The sequence below is a fragment of the Cryptomeria japonica genome, chromosome 11 (genome assembly GCF_030272615.1).
Source record: "Cryptomeria japonica chromosome 11, Sugi_1.0, whole genome shotgun sequence".
NCBI lineage: Eukaryota > Viridiplantae > Streptophyta > Pinopsida > Cupressales > Cupressaceae > Cryptomeria > Cryptomeria japonica.
The window spans coordinates 514,174,176-514,188,001 of record NC_081415.1 but is presented as its reverse complement, the minus strand read 5'-3'; the positions used below and the strand labels follow the sequence as shown (position 1 = coordinate 514,188,001).

General features: G+C 32.6%; 2 protein-coding genes across 2 annotated transcripts; both read right to left on the bottom strand.

Annotated features, from left to right (window-relative positions):
• Nucleotides 1–6,046: 6,046 nt before the first annotated feature.
• LOC131037450 (putative receptor-like protein kinase At3g47110) lies at nucleotides 6,047–8,049 on the bottom strand. The gene is made up of 5 exons (XM_059214663.1): nucleotides 7,776–8,049; nucleotides 7,036–7,121; nucleotides 6,670–6,970; nucleotides 6,198–6,511; nucleotides 6,047–6,139 (listed from the first exon to the last, which is right to left on the bottom strand). The coding sequence occupies exons 1-5, from the start codon at nucleotides 8,047–8,049 to the stop codon at nucleotides 6,047–6,049; spliced, it is 1,068 nt and encodes a 355-aa protein (XP_059070646.1).
• Nucleotides 8,050–8,098: 49 nt separating this feature from the next.
• Nucleotides 8,099–8,602, bottom strand: LOC131860278 (LRR receptor-like serine/threonine-protein kinase RGI5). Its single transcript, XM_059214662.1, has one exon. It carries the CDS (start codon nucleotides 8,600–8,602, stop codon nucleotides 8,099–8,101), a length of 504 nt encoding a protein of 167 aa, XP_059070645.1.
• Between the last annotated feature and the right edge of the window lie 5,224 nt (nucleotides 8,603–13,826).

The window sequence follows — 13,826 nt, the reverse complement described above, 5'->3', positions numbered from 1 at the left end:
CTGTCTATGTATTCTTAAACATCAAGATCACAAGCATCAACATTATTTTTAATTCTTGTAAGTGTTTATCACATTAATTCAAAGTGTTGGATTAGAAACAATGCCTAATTTTATAACAATCGTGTCAAATAAGAGTAACCAAAATAACTATAGAACAAATTATTTATTTAGAAAAGATAAATGTACCTGATTTTATCTTGTAAAACTTCAACCCTTAAATTCATTTTTATATATCAACATACAAATTGTTTGTAATTATCTTTTATTCATATCAAATATCAAATGCATTATCATAAAAATTCATTACAAACATCCCTTAAATACCCACTAACTAATAAAATAAACAAAAAAATTCTATTATACTAATATTTTAAGTAGAGATAACAAACATAAATATAAAAAAAACATACAGCAGGTCCAGAGTTATTGAATAAGTACTCCCACAAAGATTAGACACAAAAATTTAGTCAAAATAAACTTGTCTAGTTGTTATCACAAATATTGAAGTGTTAAATACGGGGTTCATCTCAAGTCACTCTTAATAATATTGAAGATACTAGGAAAACTTAATTTTATTAAAAACTTTGGAACTGTAACGATTTTCTTTTCTTCCTTTTGGTTGGCTTTTGAAAAATATCATATAATAATGGAATATTAATCACTTGAAATGATTTTTTAAAATAAGAATAAACAATAGTTTGTTGAAATGTAGCTCACATATTTGCAGCCTTCATTTATCAGGCCCTACACAACATAAATTGATTGAGTGGAATAGTAGGGCAGAAAGGGTCAAAAAAAAAATATCGTAGAAATTGGGTCGAATAGCTGGGCCAAAGATTACAAAGAGGTAGATTTTTTTAATGCTTTCATTTGTTTGGTCTACTATAAAAATTTAATTAAAATCGAGATCAATTCATTTTCAAATAAATCTGCACGTAAGAGATTAGAATATCAAAATTTTATCTAATTTTATATTTAACTAATTAATAGAAATTGGGTTGAACAGTTGGGCCAAGATTACAAAGAGTTGGACATTTTTTATGTTTTCATTCTTTTAGGGCCAGTATAAAAATTTAATTAAAATCAAAATAAATTCATTTTCAATTAAATCTGCATGTAAGAGATTAGAATATCAAACTTTTGTCTAATTTTATATTTAACTCACTAGTAGAATTATTGTTATAGTCTCAAAACATTGCCCAAATAAGATGATATTTGAATTGTAGATAGATAAGGAAACTGGCAAGATTAAATAAAAATTAGAGATGGATAAGGAAATTGTCAAAATTAACTTTAGTATAAGAATCTACAATTAGCATGTCATTCTTGAGCCACTTTTCTTGTCTAATATAATGCTAGATCCTAGCATCAGAACAAGAAGCATCAAAAAGGAAAATGATGAGGATGGAAAGAAACAACTAGAGATTATAAAGAACATTAAAATAAATCCTTCTATTTTAAATACAAAGATATTGACAACCTTAGAAAAATGTAATATGTGCTCTATTTGTATTTCATATTATTTGGTGCCATTAAAATAAATCCTTCTAATCTAGATTATGAGATGTTGATAATATGAGGAAAACGTAATATGCACTCTATTTGTATTTCATTCTATTTAGTACTTGTATTTTGTTAGCTTTATGTTTCTATTTTGTTGTGGGTTAATTATGTTCTTATGATGTTCTTACAATTGTCAACAATTTTAGGTGTATTAAAAACTTGTTATTTACTCTTTAATAAGAGGAAGCTAGTTCTATACTAAATATATCAGCTAGAATTAAATATAAAAGGAGACACTAACATACCTTCTACTAATCCATAAATGTTGGAGAGCGCGAGGAGTAGTGCTAGGGTTTTACTAGGTGAGGGAGTTGCAAGGGACAACATGGGGGATGGAGGGGAACAATGAAGATGATGGATGGGGGCTACTAGTGGCTAGATCTGTTGCTTGTATTGGGTTTGAAGCCAAAGCTCTTTCCTTGCTCCTGATTGGGGATTCTATGTAGCAAGATGAGACCTACTTTTCCCTTTCTGGGGCCTTGTTGTTTTCCCTTCATGAGCCACTTTTTATTTTTTTGGTGAGTGTTGTTGGTGCACAGCGTGTGGTTTCTACTATTTGGGGTTTTTTTCCCTATTTTTGTTGTGTATCCCTTCAATCTAGGGTTGTCCCTAATTCACTTTACTTTGAGATTGGCTTGGGCCCATGTTTACCCTCTTCTTGTGGTTAATGGACATGTGGTGGCTACTTGCAAGGATCTTAGTTGGTGGTTAGGGGAACTCTCTTCATTTCCTGGTACTTCTGTTGTTAATGGCTACTGCATATTCTACATTTGGTGGTGTCAAGTTGTGCTTCAAGTTGCATTCAGGCCCTAGTTTAGTGATTGTTCTATGTTGGGTGTCCCTCCCCCCCATTTGGGTGCTAGTGATGGGTTCTTTTCTTGGTGCAAGGGTGTGGAGGGTTCTACTTGCAACATAGATTTTTTGGTAACCTCTTTTTGGATCTAGAATTTTCCCTCTGCTTTGGTGACTTTGTCTTTGGCTCTATTTCTAAGGTTGTGGCATCCTCTCCATTGTTAGTGGGAATCTCTATGATTTTCCTAGCTTGTGTGTCTTCTTTTGAGATAGAGATTGTGTTTTTTGGGGTTGGTTGAGTTCTTTGGAATTGTGGTCATTGTGTGGTTCAAGGAGTTTTCTCATGTCTTATCTCTCCTGAAAGAGTGGGCTTTGAATTTGGCGCTTCTTTGGATTTTGGGAGTCTATGGGTTGATGTGGTTTTCCTTGTGGAAAATGGATTTTCTTTTGAAGTAAGTTCATCATTGGCAAAAGTGGGTTGGCTTTGAACATGTGTTGAGAACTGGTTACCCTGTGGGAGATTAACCAGAGAGGGATTTTCTTCCTTTGTGCCTACTCTGGTGGTGGTTTTTGAATTCATGCAAAAGTTCCTATGGAGGTGGATTTTGTTGTTTGAACTACTAATGTTAGCTAGTTATTTTCCCTTAGTTTTGGTTCAACTATTGATGATAGCTTGCCATTTTCCCTTTAGTTTGTTTCTGCTATTATTGATAGCTTGTTGTTTTCCTCTCAAGGTTTTTGAGTGCCTTCTAGAACTAGTTGTTTTGTTGAGATCTTTGTGGTCTCCTTCCTTGGCTGAGAATGTCTTTGTTCAAGGGGGTCCTTCATTAAAGAGGTTACGGGAAGATTTTCAGAACCCAATATCAGTTTTCTATCTCCTTGGCTAGTTTTTTTTTAGTGCAAGGGTTTTTGTTTAGTTTATGGTGCGGGGTTCCTTCCATAACCCCTCTATTCTGATTATGTGAAGGTTTTTTGGGTCAAGACCCTTGTTCCCACCAGATTGAGGCTCTAGTCAATATGTCTCCTTCAAAAAAGTATTTTCTCTTTTTTGGTTCTTTGGTTGAGTTCTCTAGTCAAAAGCTTCTCTTTCAAAAAATAGGTTCCTCTTTCTTGGTATGAGTGGTCTCACTTCTTGTGAGTTTACCCTTGTTATGTTAAGGTTTTGGGACCTCTCCCACTTTAGTCAATCATAATATACCTTCCACTAACATTGATGTAGAATAACCATGATGATCTGCTAACAAAATACTATGGCATCGGTTTCATGTTCCTCCAATTCTCTTATAGGACTCTTACAAGGTTACTAATTTAAAATATTATTACAATTTGACAAAAGGACCAACTCATAGAAAGGGGCTTTCGAGTGGCATGGATTGGCATGGAGGTGTGTGCCACCCAAATATGGTGGAGATGTGTGCCATTTAATTTTTTTGAAATGATTTACTCATATTTTATTATTTAATTTTTTCAACTTTTTCTTTTACAATATTTATAGACAATTGAAGTTTAAAAAGTCTTAATAAATTATTTTCTTTTATCAAAAAATATTTGTTCATTTTTCATTGCATAATTTTCTTATAGAAAGATTTCCTTTACAAATTTTATAGACTCTAAAATACCTTCAAGGTTGAGAATCTATAAAAGTTCATTGCATAATTTAATAGAGCGATAATAATTAGCGTGGAGCAAAAAAAAAATTTATAGTTGTAAAGTCATATCAAACGAGTGTATTTTTAGTATGATAAAAGAGCTAATTTTTAAATCAACTGATAATCATTTCTTAAAAAACTACTATAGAAAAATAGAGTGTGCAACTAATAATCATTTCTTCAAAAACTACTATAAAAAATAGTGAGTGTGTACATGCGCATGTTTGTAGTTGTAAAATCATATCACATAGAGTGTCCTTTCATAAGGTAGAAGAGCTGGCCTTTGAACCAAGTAATAATAATTCCTAAAAACTTCTTGAGAATATTATATATGTTTTTTAATGAGTGCTTAAACATTCATAAGTTGAAAATATGCTAAAATAGGGAATCAAACATAAGTAGTCAAACATAAGAAATTATAGACGAACAAACTATAAGAAAATGACTATCTAACCCCTAAAATATATCAAATAATGTATTTATAATATATAAAAATTAATAATGTCTTAATACATTTTAGAAACTGAATAGCCATTTTCAACTCATAGCTCACTATTGCAACTGTCATACATACCAAATAATAATCATTCCTTTGAACCAAATAATAATCATTCCTACCAAATAATAATCATTCCTTTGAACCAAATAATAATCATTCCTGAAAATATTATATATGTTATTTAATGAGTGATTAAACATTCATAAGTTGAAAATATGTTAAAACAGGGAGTCAAACATAAGTTACAAACCATGTAAGAAAATGACTATCTAAACCCTAGAATATATCAAGTAATGTATTTATAATATATAAGAATTAATACTATCTTAATACATTTTAGAGACTGAATACCAATTTTCAACTCAAAGCTCACTACTGCAACTGTCATACATACTTCTTTACCAATATGATTTAGAGAAAATGGCCTATTGAATGGAAAAGAGGCTGAACTAAAATGACGTTACTGTTATACGATTCTCTACAAGAATCGCCAAACTGAAATGAATTTGCTACATGACACCATAGATTACCAAATATGCGGAATCAGTTTGCACAACACCCTCATAGCAGCAATAGTGCCTTTTGCAATATTAACAAATCCATTCAAGGACTTGGCCTTGTTTTGTTTAAATTATTTTCCAACTGTGAGCATCAGCAACCACATTGCCAACCTGAATGTAAAGAACAATGATTGAAGGGTGAGCATTATGTAAATGCAAAACATTATATCTTGTTAATTTGACTAAACATTTTTTTTCATTTATTAAATTGCAGAATAAAATTTAATTTAAACAATGTAAGATTTGATAATACCATCTTTATGGAAGATTTGTGCACAGGCACGATTTTGAATATTAGAGAATTTAGAGAATGACTATTGGATGTTTTCTTCAAAGAACATGTGTTGTAGTTTGTACACTGAACAACAATAAGATTCTTGTCTTGTCAATCTCTAAATAAAGAGAAGAGAATCTGGGTGTATAACTTCCATAAACTATTTCGGCGCGAAATTTTGGGTTTTATAACATTTTAATAAAACAAAATTACTGTTTGATTATACATTTATTCTGGCTCTCTAGATAGTTTCCTATCATGAAACTACAATATTGCAGAAATAAGTACCTGAAGACTGGTTTATATAGTAGATGTATTTGTATCTAGCTCAAATGTAGAGCTATCACTTGCAGCAACCCCCTCTTCCGTAATATTAGCACTGGCATTCAGCACCAAATCTGATATGGTTCTTGCTAAATTTGGAGCTGAAGTTGCACCTCCGATTAGAACCTCCAATGCCCTTCTTACGTCTCTCATGGTCGGTCGTTCTTGAGAAGATTCAGATGTGCATAGCAAGCCAATATTTATGAAAGCAATAAGGCAATCATTGCGTTCCACGTCCAAATTTTCTAATAACCTCCTATCAACAATGTCTGCCAGCCTCTCTGGAAAAGCCGACCTCACCCACTTTGGCAGGTTCAGGTCGTCAACAAATATGGCATCAGTTGGCCTCTTCCTTGTGATCATCTCTAATAAGAGAATTCCATAGCTATAAACATCTCCTTTTGTATGATGTAGAAGTGTTCATGCCCAATCCATACTCTGCAATTGAAGAAGTTACAGTTGATACCAAATCTTGTTCCTGACAATATTAAAAATATATGTATTAAGAAAAAAAAAACTAAGGAAAAAAGGCTTACCTTACCAGGAGCTATGTAGCCAATAAATCCTCTCATGGCAATTGATGTGCTTAAGGAATCAATTAAGTTTGTAGGACCAGCCAATCTCGAGATACCAAAATCTGCTACAAGGGCTGTCATATTTGCATCTAGGAGCACATTGCTAGGTTTCAAATCACAGTGAATAACTTGGATAGGACAATCGTGATGTAGATATTCCATGCCATGGGCCACATAAATAGCAATGTTCAAACATTCATCAATATTGACCTCACAACCATCCTCCTCATTACTTTCAGGATACAAAAGCTTTCCAAGCTCCCATTTGTAGCAAACTGAAGAATCAAAGCCTTAAAGTTAAGGTCTGAATAAGCACTTATAACTCTAACGAGATTTCGATGTCGAGTCCTAGCCAAGATTTTGCATTCTCTCTTAAAACTGTTCTCGAGTTCTTCATTTTGGAAATTCAGAACTTTGATTGCAACTAACATACCATCTCTTAAAATTCCTTTAAAAACTGAGCCAAAGCTACCTACACCAAGCAAATTTGTCTCATTAAATCCGTTTGTAGCATTGACCAATTCTTGATATGTTAACCTTGGATATCTCAGTCTTCCAAACATGAAATCTGGAAGATCAAATTGAGTTGATGAATATCTCCGAGAGCACAATATTCCAAAGATTGAAATACACAGTAAAAATGCAATCACTCCAGCAGCTGATAACATTGTTTTTGTAAGTGGTGACTTCAATTTCTTACCCTGATTTGGACATGCGTGCTCTGGTAAATTTCTCTACCACACAGACCATTATTTCCCATAAATGATTCATTAAATGTGTTATTTGAAAACAATCCTACTTTTGGATCTTCACCTGTCAAATTGTTGAAACAAGCATTGAAGTAGCGGAGCACTTTCATATTTGTAAGAGATGTAGGTATTGTACCTGACAGGAAATTGAAAGAAAGATCAACAGATTCCAAATTTTTTAATTTCCCAAGTGCATCTGGAATCGGACCTTCAAATGCATTATTAGAGAGACTGAGATACTCCAGTGCTAAGCAATTTGCAAGAGCTGAGGGAATCATTCCCTTCAAGCTTATTACAAGAAATGTCTATTGCTTGAGCACTTACAATTTTACTTATTTCCACAGGAAGTGGTCCTTGTAAAAAATTCCATGATAGATTCAAATAAAACTGAAGGCCTTTTAGACTTGCCATAAATTCTCCAGGGATGTTTCCACTCAGGTGGTTGTGAGAGATGTCTACCAGTTCTAAGTTTGGACATTTCTGTGAACCAGAAGGTATCTCTCCTGAGAAATAGTTGTGGTGCAGAAAAAGTCTTCTCAGCTGTTGAAGTCTACCAAGAGAGCCTGGTATTGTTCATGATAGATTGTTCCAACTAACATCCAACTCCCCTAGACTTTTCAGCTTGCCGATTTCCTCTTGAAGGCCTCCTCCTATATTATTGCCACTCAATCTAATCTTTCAAACTTATAGAATCTTTTGAGTCCAGATGGCAGGTATCCGGTTAGAAGATTGTTACTTATGTTCAAGTAGGTTAAGTTGGTAAGATTTGTAATTTGTTGAGGAATGTTACCCCTTAACTGGTTGTTCCCAAAATCTAAGATGGAGAGCTTTGAAGAAAGGTGGCCTATGGATCGAGGTAAAACACCGCTCAAATGATTGTACGACATTTTTATAAATTCTAGCTGGGAACAATTTGTGAGAGCAATGAGAAAAGGCAAAGGGATATTGCTGCTACTAACAAGCTGATTGTGCTCTAATATAATTTTCTTAACCAGGACCAAATTGCCCAACTCGGTGGGCACAGTTCCACTGAGTTGAATTTTCCTTAAATCAAGGAGTTCCATTTTAGAACAATTTCCTAAGGAATTTGGTATATTTCCTGACAACTGATTTTCAGTTGAGATTGAGCTGCTGTAGTTGGGTGAGATTCCCTATTTCAGAGGGAATAGAACCTGACAATGGATTTTGAAAGAGCTTGAGCTCTTGTAGTTGGGTGAGAGTCCCTATTTCAGGAGGGATAGGACCTGTGAGACCGTTTCTTAGCAATTGCAAAACAACCAGCTGTGACAAGTTTCCTATTGAGGAAGGAATATTGCCCGAGAACTGATTGTCATAAAGGTAGAGACAACGTATTTGGATGAGCATGCCTATTTCAGGAGGAATAGGTCCATGGAGATTATTTTCCGACAAGTCCAAGTGCATTAGGATAGAGAGATTTTTGAGAGAGGGTGGAATTGTACCTGTGAAGTAGTTTTGAGGAAACAAAAGAAACTTCAACCCTGTCAACTTGCCTAGCTCATCAGGAATACTTCCATGCAGTTGGTTAAAGGAGAGATACAGTTCAACCAGAGCCGTGAGATTCCCAAGCGCGGGAGAAATGACGCCCTGTAGATCCATATCTGTGAGATCTAACGCAACCACTTGCTGCAGATTATGAGAGCATCTAATACCGGTCCAATTACACATTGGAATAGTGTTATTCCAATTTGCTAGGGCATTTTTGGGGTCGGAAGTGATTGCAGATTTGAGTGGAGGAGGAGGAGATTGGAGTGGAGGAGGAGGAGATTGGAGTGGAGTTGAGAAGGAAAGGAGCAACATCAACATTAACGAAAATAATATGTATTCCATTTTCTTGAAACAGAGAATATGAGAGCTCGATCAATCTGAAACACCTAGGTGTATGTACTTATATATTTCTTTAACCTCTCCATGCATTTTTTTCTCAAATTCTAATTAAACCAGTATAGGTATTTTATATATAAATCTATTTAGAAGGGGCTTTCAGTTGTTATTTATTTTAACTAATATATTTAATATAAGTATTTAAGGTTGATATTTTTCAAAAAAAATTAAATAAATTTTTTAAGTATTTATCTCAGTTTTTTATTTTTAATCAAAATATTAGTTTCTTTATTTAAATTTTTAAATTTTATATTCAAATTAGAAATTGTTACCTTTTCTAATAGAACAATTTAATTTGGAAGATAATTTAATTATTTATAAATCATTAATTTTTTAAATATTTTCATATTTGAAAATTTGAAAATTTATAAAAACTAGAACTCAAAACATTAATTAAAGTATAATCTAAAATCTAAATTTGAAATTTAAAGATTGTTATTTGTATACGGTGAAAATGGAATATTAAACTACTGTAAAACCAAGAGAAATCCAACCACATAAAACCCTAGTTCTACAATTAAGAATCCACAATACACCAATGAAGTACCTAAAATGTGCAACATGTCAAAATGATGAAAGATTATACCATTCATCTTCTTTGATAGGGTTGCTCTCATATTTCGTATTAAGCGCAAGAGCTCAACAAAGAACGGATCTTGGTTGTATAGATGCTTGATTGCTTGGTCGCATGAAGGTTGTTTGATTGCATTAGTGAGGGCTAATATCCTAATATGACATGAAAGTAATATAAAGTTGCAGATCAGGTTTTCAGGGCTTAAAAGCCCACACTAAAGCCTATCCACAATAAAATAAGATTATTAATCAAAACATAAAGACAAACATATGATTAAACAAAAAATTAAAGATCAACTAAAGAACCTAAATGCTATCTATCAAGCTATTAGAAACTTAGATAGATGATACTAATATATTCCTTCATTGAATATGTGAATCATTGAGGGAGGCTATTATTATAATTAAACTAGATCTAGTTGTCATAGTACATAATTCTTATTGAGTATCAATAATCTATATTGTGCTGGTTTTACACAAATTTATAATCAAGGAATTCAACATTGTTTCTATAAATAGACCATGTGTCATTTAATAGATACAATTGCAATTAATTGTATCTTTAAATTTATGTTGAACATATAATTAGTAGAAAGTAACCTATTCTTATAATAGAAAATGGATGAAAAATTCACAAACATTTAGATTCTCTCATTGTATTATTAGTTGAAATGATGTTTGAAAACAAGAATGGACTATAGTTTGCCATATGCATCCCATTTGACTGCAGCTTGAGCCCTCCTAAATATTCACATTGAAGTCAAATGCAAAGATTTCGGGATAGTGATGTCTTCCTTATGTTTTCTTCTCAAATACAACGTTTTGGGGATGGTGATGTTTTTACCTAATGATTATTTTCACATTAAACGAGATGAGAAATATGCTCAAATATCGCTAGATAAAAGATTAAACCACCAAAAAAGCTAATTTTATCCTTACCGCTGCACTAGGGAAATTGCGTTGATTAGGAGGACGGAACAGGAGGTGATAGGGTTAGGCTATCCTATTTTCCATTCCCACGATGTGTTTTCTTCCTTTTATGTCTAGAATAAAGATATAACTAAAAATGAAAACAAAAATCATTTTAAAATAATTCTGGTTAGAAAAAAATAATCATCTAATTTAATTTTGGAGACTTTTTTTATTTTGGTAGCTTTATGTTATTGTTTTATTGTGGGTCAACTTGTTTTGAGTATTGTAAATGATTCTGATATCCCTTCAAAACTTGTTATTTACCTCTTTAACAAAAACAGATTTTTTTCTATACTAAAATATATTTGCTAGAATTTATCATAGAGAGAGACACTAACATACCTTCCAGTAACATTAATGTAGAATAACCATGATAATAATAAAAAAATACTATGGTATTAGTGCAATATTCCTCCAATAATCCTACATGACTGTTATAAGGTTACTCTAGGTTAGTTATGAGATAGTGATGGGATGTCTCACAAGTGAGATGACACGAAAAATGTAAATAATTTCAATTGTGAATACAACAAGATAAAAGGACAAACTAGTAAAAAGCAGCTCATGAGTGGCACACATTGACATAGTGATGTGTGGCACCCAATTATGATCTAGAAAGTATTTTCTTAATAACCAAAATGATGCAAAGTCTCTTAGGTATAATTTATTGTAAGGTCTCAATACTTACCTATTTAAACCTATATTTAAATATAAATATTTAAGAATTATAATGTAATGTTTATATATAATACATGCACTATTGTATAAGTATACTTCAATTTATGTATATAACAAGTAAAAGATTGGAGATGTGTCATAGTTTAAGCTTTTTAATTTGTTTTGAGTGAAACTTATTAAATTGAAATAGAAGTAGCTAAAACAATATTTCTTAAAAAATGAAAATATAAACTTCAACACTATAGAGGTAGGGCCCCACTCTATAATGGGGTTATGCATTGGTTCATGTTTTATTCTAATTTTCTAGAAATAAAATTATTGAGACGCGTTAAATCAATATCTAATTTGTTTCACTACAATTTTAGGGCATTGAAATTTTTTCTAGAAACTTCAATAGTGGTCTAGACATTGTAGTTTTGTATATTAAATCATGCTTATCGAATAGGTCATATTTTTGTTACAATCAATGTTCAAGCAAGAAAAGGAAGTTGGACCAATTATATTGTCACTAGGAAAGTGATAGTCCGAAACAACTAGATTAGTATATAATCCACCATAATGAAATGAGATGGAGTTAATTTTTTTGCTCGGTAAAAGTCAAAAGCTATAGTTTATTAAATATTATAAAAAAATCATTATAGAATTTTAAAAGAGAAAACGAAACATGGGAGGCCATCAAAACAAAATTCCCATAAAAGATCAGAGTATTAGGGAAAAAACAAGGCCTATTATACCCAGATTATATTAAAAACATGAAGAGGTAGAAAATGGAGAACAAGATTGCTATGGGAAATGAAGCAACTATTTCCTTTCCTCAGCCCACATTGGAATCCCTTGGGTCTTGGATATCTGTGGGTGGTTACTGAAGAGAACATTCAATAGCCTTTGAAAGTCACTCTACCTAATATAAGCTCAACTCCTCATCTTCACTAGATTTCAGTCTCCCTAGACCATCTAGGTGTTCATCAAATTTGTATTTCCACACCCAATCTTCACCTTAATTCACATCGTCACTTATTGCTATCTCTTCCCAACCCCTCTCAAAGAGCTCCATTACTCTCTTTAGAAACTCCAACCCCCTTTTAATTAGGAATTCGCTTGCCCCAAATCTTTGTTGATTCCTTAGAGTGATAATTGGAAGCCTTGGCACGTACCCGATTCCACATTTAATAAAAACATAGCTCTCATATTTTGTATTGAGCACAAGAGGTCAACAAGGAACTAATCTTGGTTGCGTAGATGCTTGATTGTTTGGTCACATGAAGGTTAATTGATCGCATTAGTTAGGGCTAATATCCTAATATGACATGAAAGCAATATAAAGTTGCAAACCAGGTTTTTTCTAGAAACGTCAATAGTGGTCTAGACATAGTAGTTTTGTATACTAAATCATGCTTATCAAATAGGTCATATTTTAGTTACAATCGATGTTCAAGAAAGAAAAGGAAGTTGGACCAATTATATTGTCATTAGGAAAGTGATTGTCTGAAACAACTAGAATAGTATATAATCCACGATAATGAAATGAGGTGGAGTTATTCTTTTTGGTCGGTAAAAGGCCGAAGCCATAAGTTTATTTAATATTATAAATAAGTCATTGTAGAGTTTTGAAAGAGAAAACGAAACATGAGAGGCCATCAAAACAAAATTTCCATAGAAGATCACAATATTAGGTAAAAAACAAGGCATATTATACCTAGATTATATTGAAGAAAATGAAGAGGTAGAAAATGGAGAACAAGATTGCTATGGGAAATGAAGCAAATATTTTCTTTCCTCTGCCCACATTGGAATCCCTTGGATCTTTGATATATGTGTGTGGTTGCAGAAGAAAATATTCAATAGCCTTTGAAAGTCACTCTGCCTTATCTAAGCTCAACTCCTCCTCATCTTCACTAGATTTCAGACTCTCCAGACCATCCAAGTGTTCATCAAATTTTTATTTCCACACCCAAGCTTCATCTTAATTCACATCATCACTTATGGATCTCTCCTCCCAACCCCACTCAAAGAGCCCCATTACTCTCTTTAGAAACTCCAACCCCCTTTTAATTAGGAATTCTCTTGCCCCAAATCTTTATTGATTCCTTAGAGTGATAATTGGAAGCCTTGGCACCTACCCCACTCCACATTTAAAAACAAAATAGCTCTCATATTTTGTATTGAGCACAAGAGCTCAACAAAAAATAGATCTTGGTTATGTAGATGCTTGATTGTTTGGTCGCATGAAGGTTGATTGATAGCATTAGTTAGGGCTAATATCCTAATATGACATGAAAGTAATATAAAGTTGTAGACTAGTTTTTTTGGGCTTAAAAGCCCACACTAAAGCCTATCGGCAATAAAATAAAATAATTAATCCAAACATATGATTTAACAAAAAATTAAAGATCAATTAATGAGCTTACGTGCTATCTATCAAACTATTAGAAACTTAGATGGATGATACTAATAAATTCCTTCATTGAATATGTGAATCATTAAGGGAGTCTATGATTATGATTAGACTAGACCTGGTTCTCATAATATATAATTCTTATTCTCTATCAATAATCTATATTGTGCTAGTTTTACACAAATTTATAATGAAAGAGTTCAACATTGTTTCTATAGATAGTTCATGTGTCATTTGATAGATACAGTCCAATTATTTGTATATTTAAAATTAGGTTGAACATATAATTAATAAAAAGTAACTTATTGTTATTTTAGTAAG

Excerpts from the sequence above, each read along its gene's own strand:
- LOC131037450 (XM_059214663.1), bottom strand. The coding sequence starts at position 8,049 with ATGGAACTCCTTGATTTAAGGAAAATTCAACTCAGTGGAACTGTGCCC. Across the intron at positions 6,512-6,669 it reads TAAAGGAATTTTAAGAGATG|TTTGCTACAAATGGGAGCTT; the intron begins GTATGTTAGTTG and ends TTGATTCTTCAG. Across the intron at positions 6,140-6,197 it reads GCTACATAGCTCCTGGTAAG|GAACAAGATTTGGTATCAAC; the intron begins GTAAGCCTTTTT and ends TAATATTGTCAG.
- LOC131860278 (XM_059214662.1), bottom strand. The coding sequence starts at position 8,602 with ATGGATCTACAGGGCGTCATTTCTCCCGCGCTTGGGAATCTCACGGCT.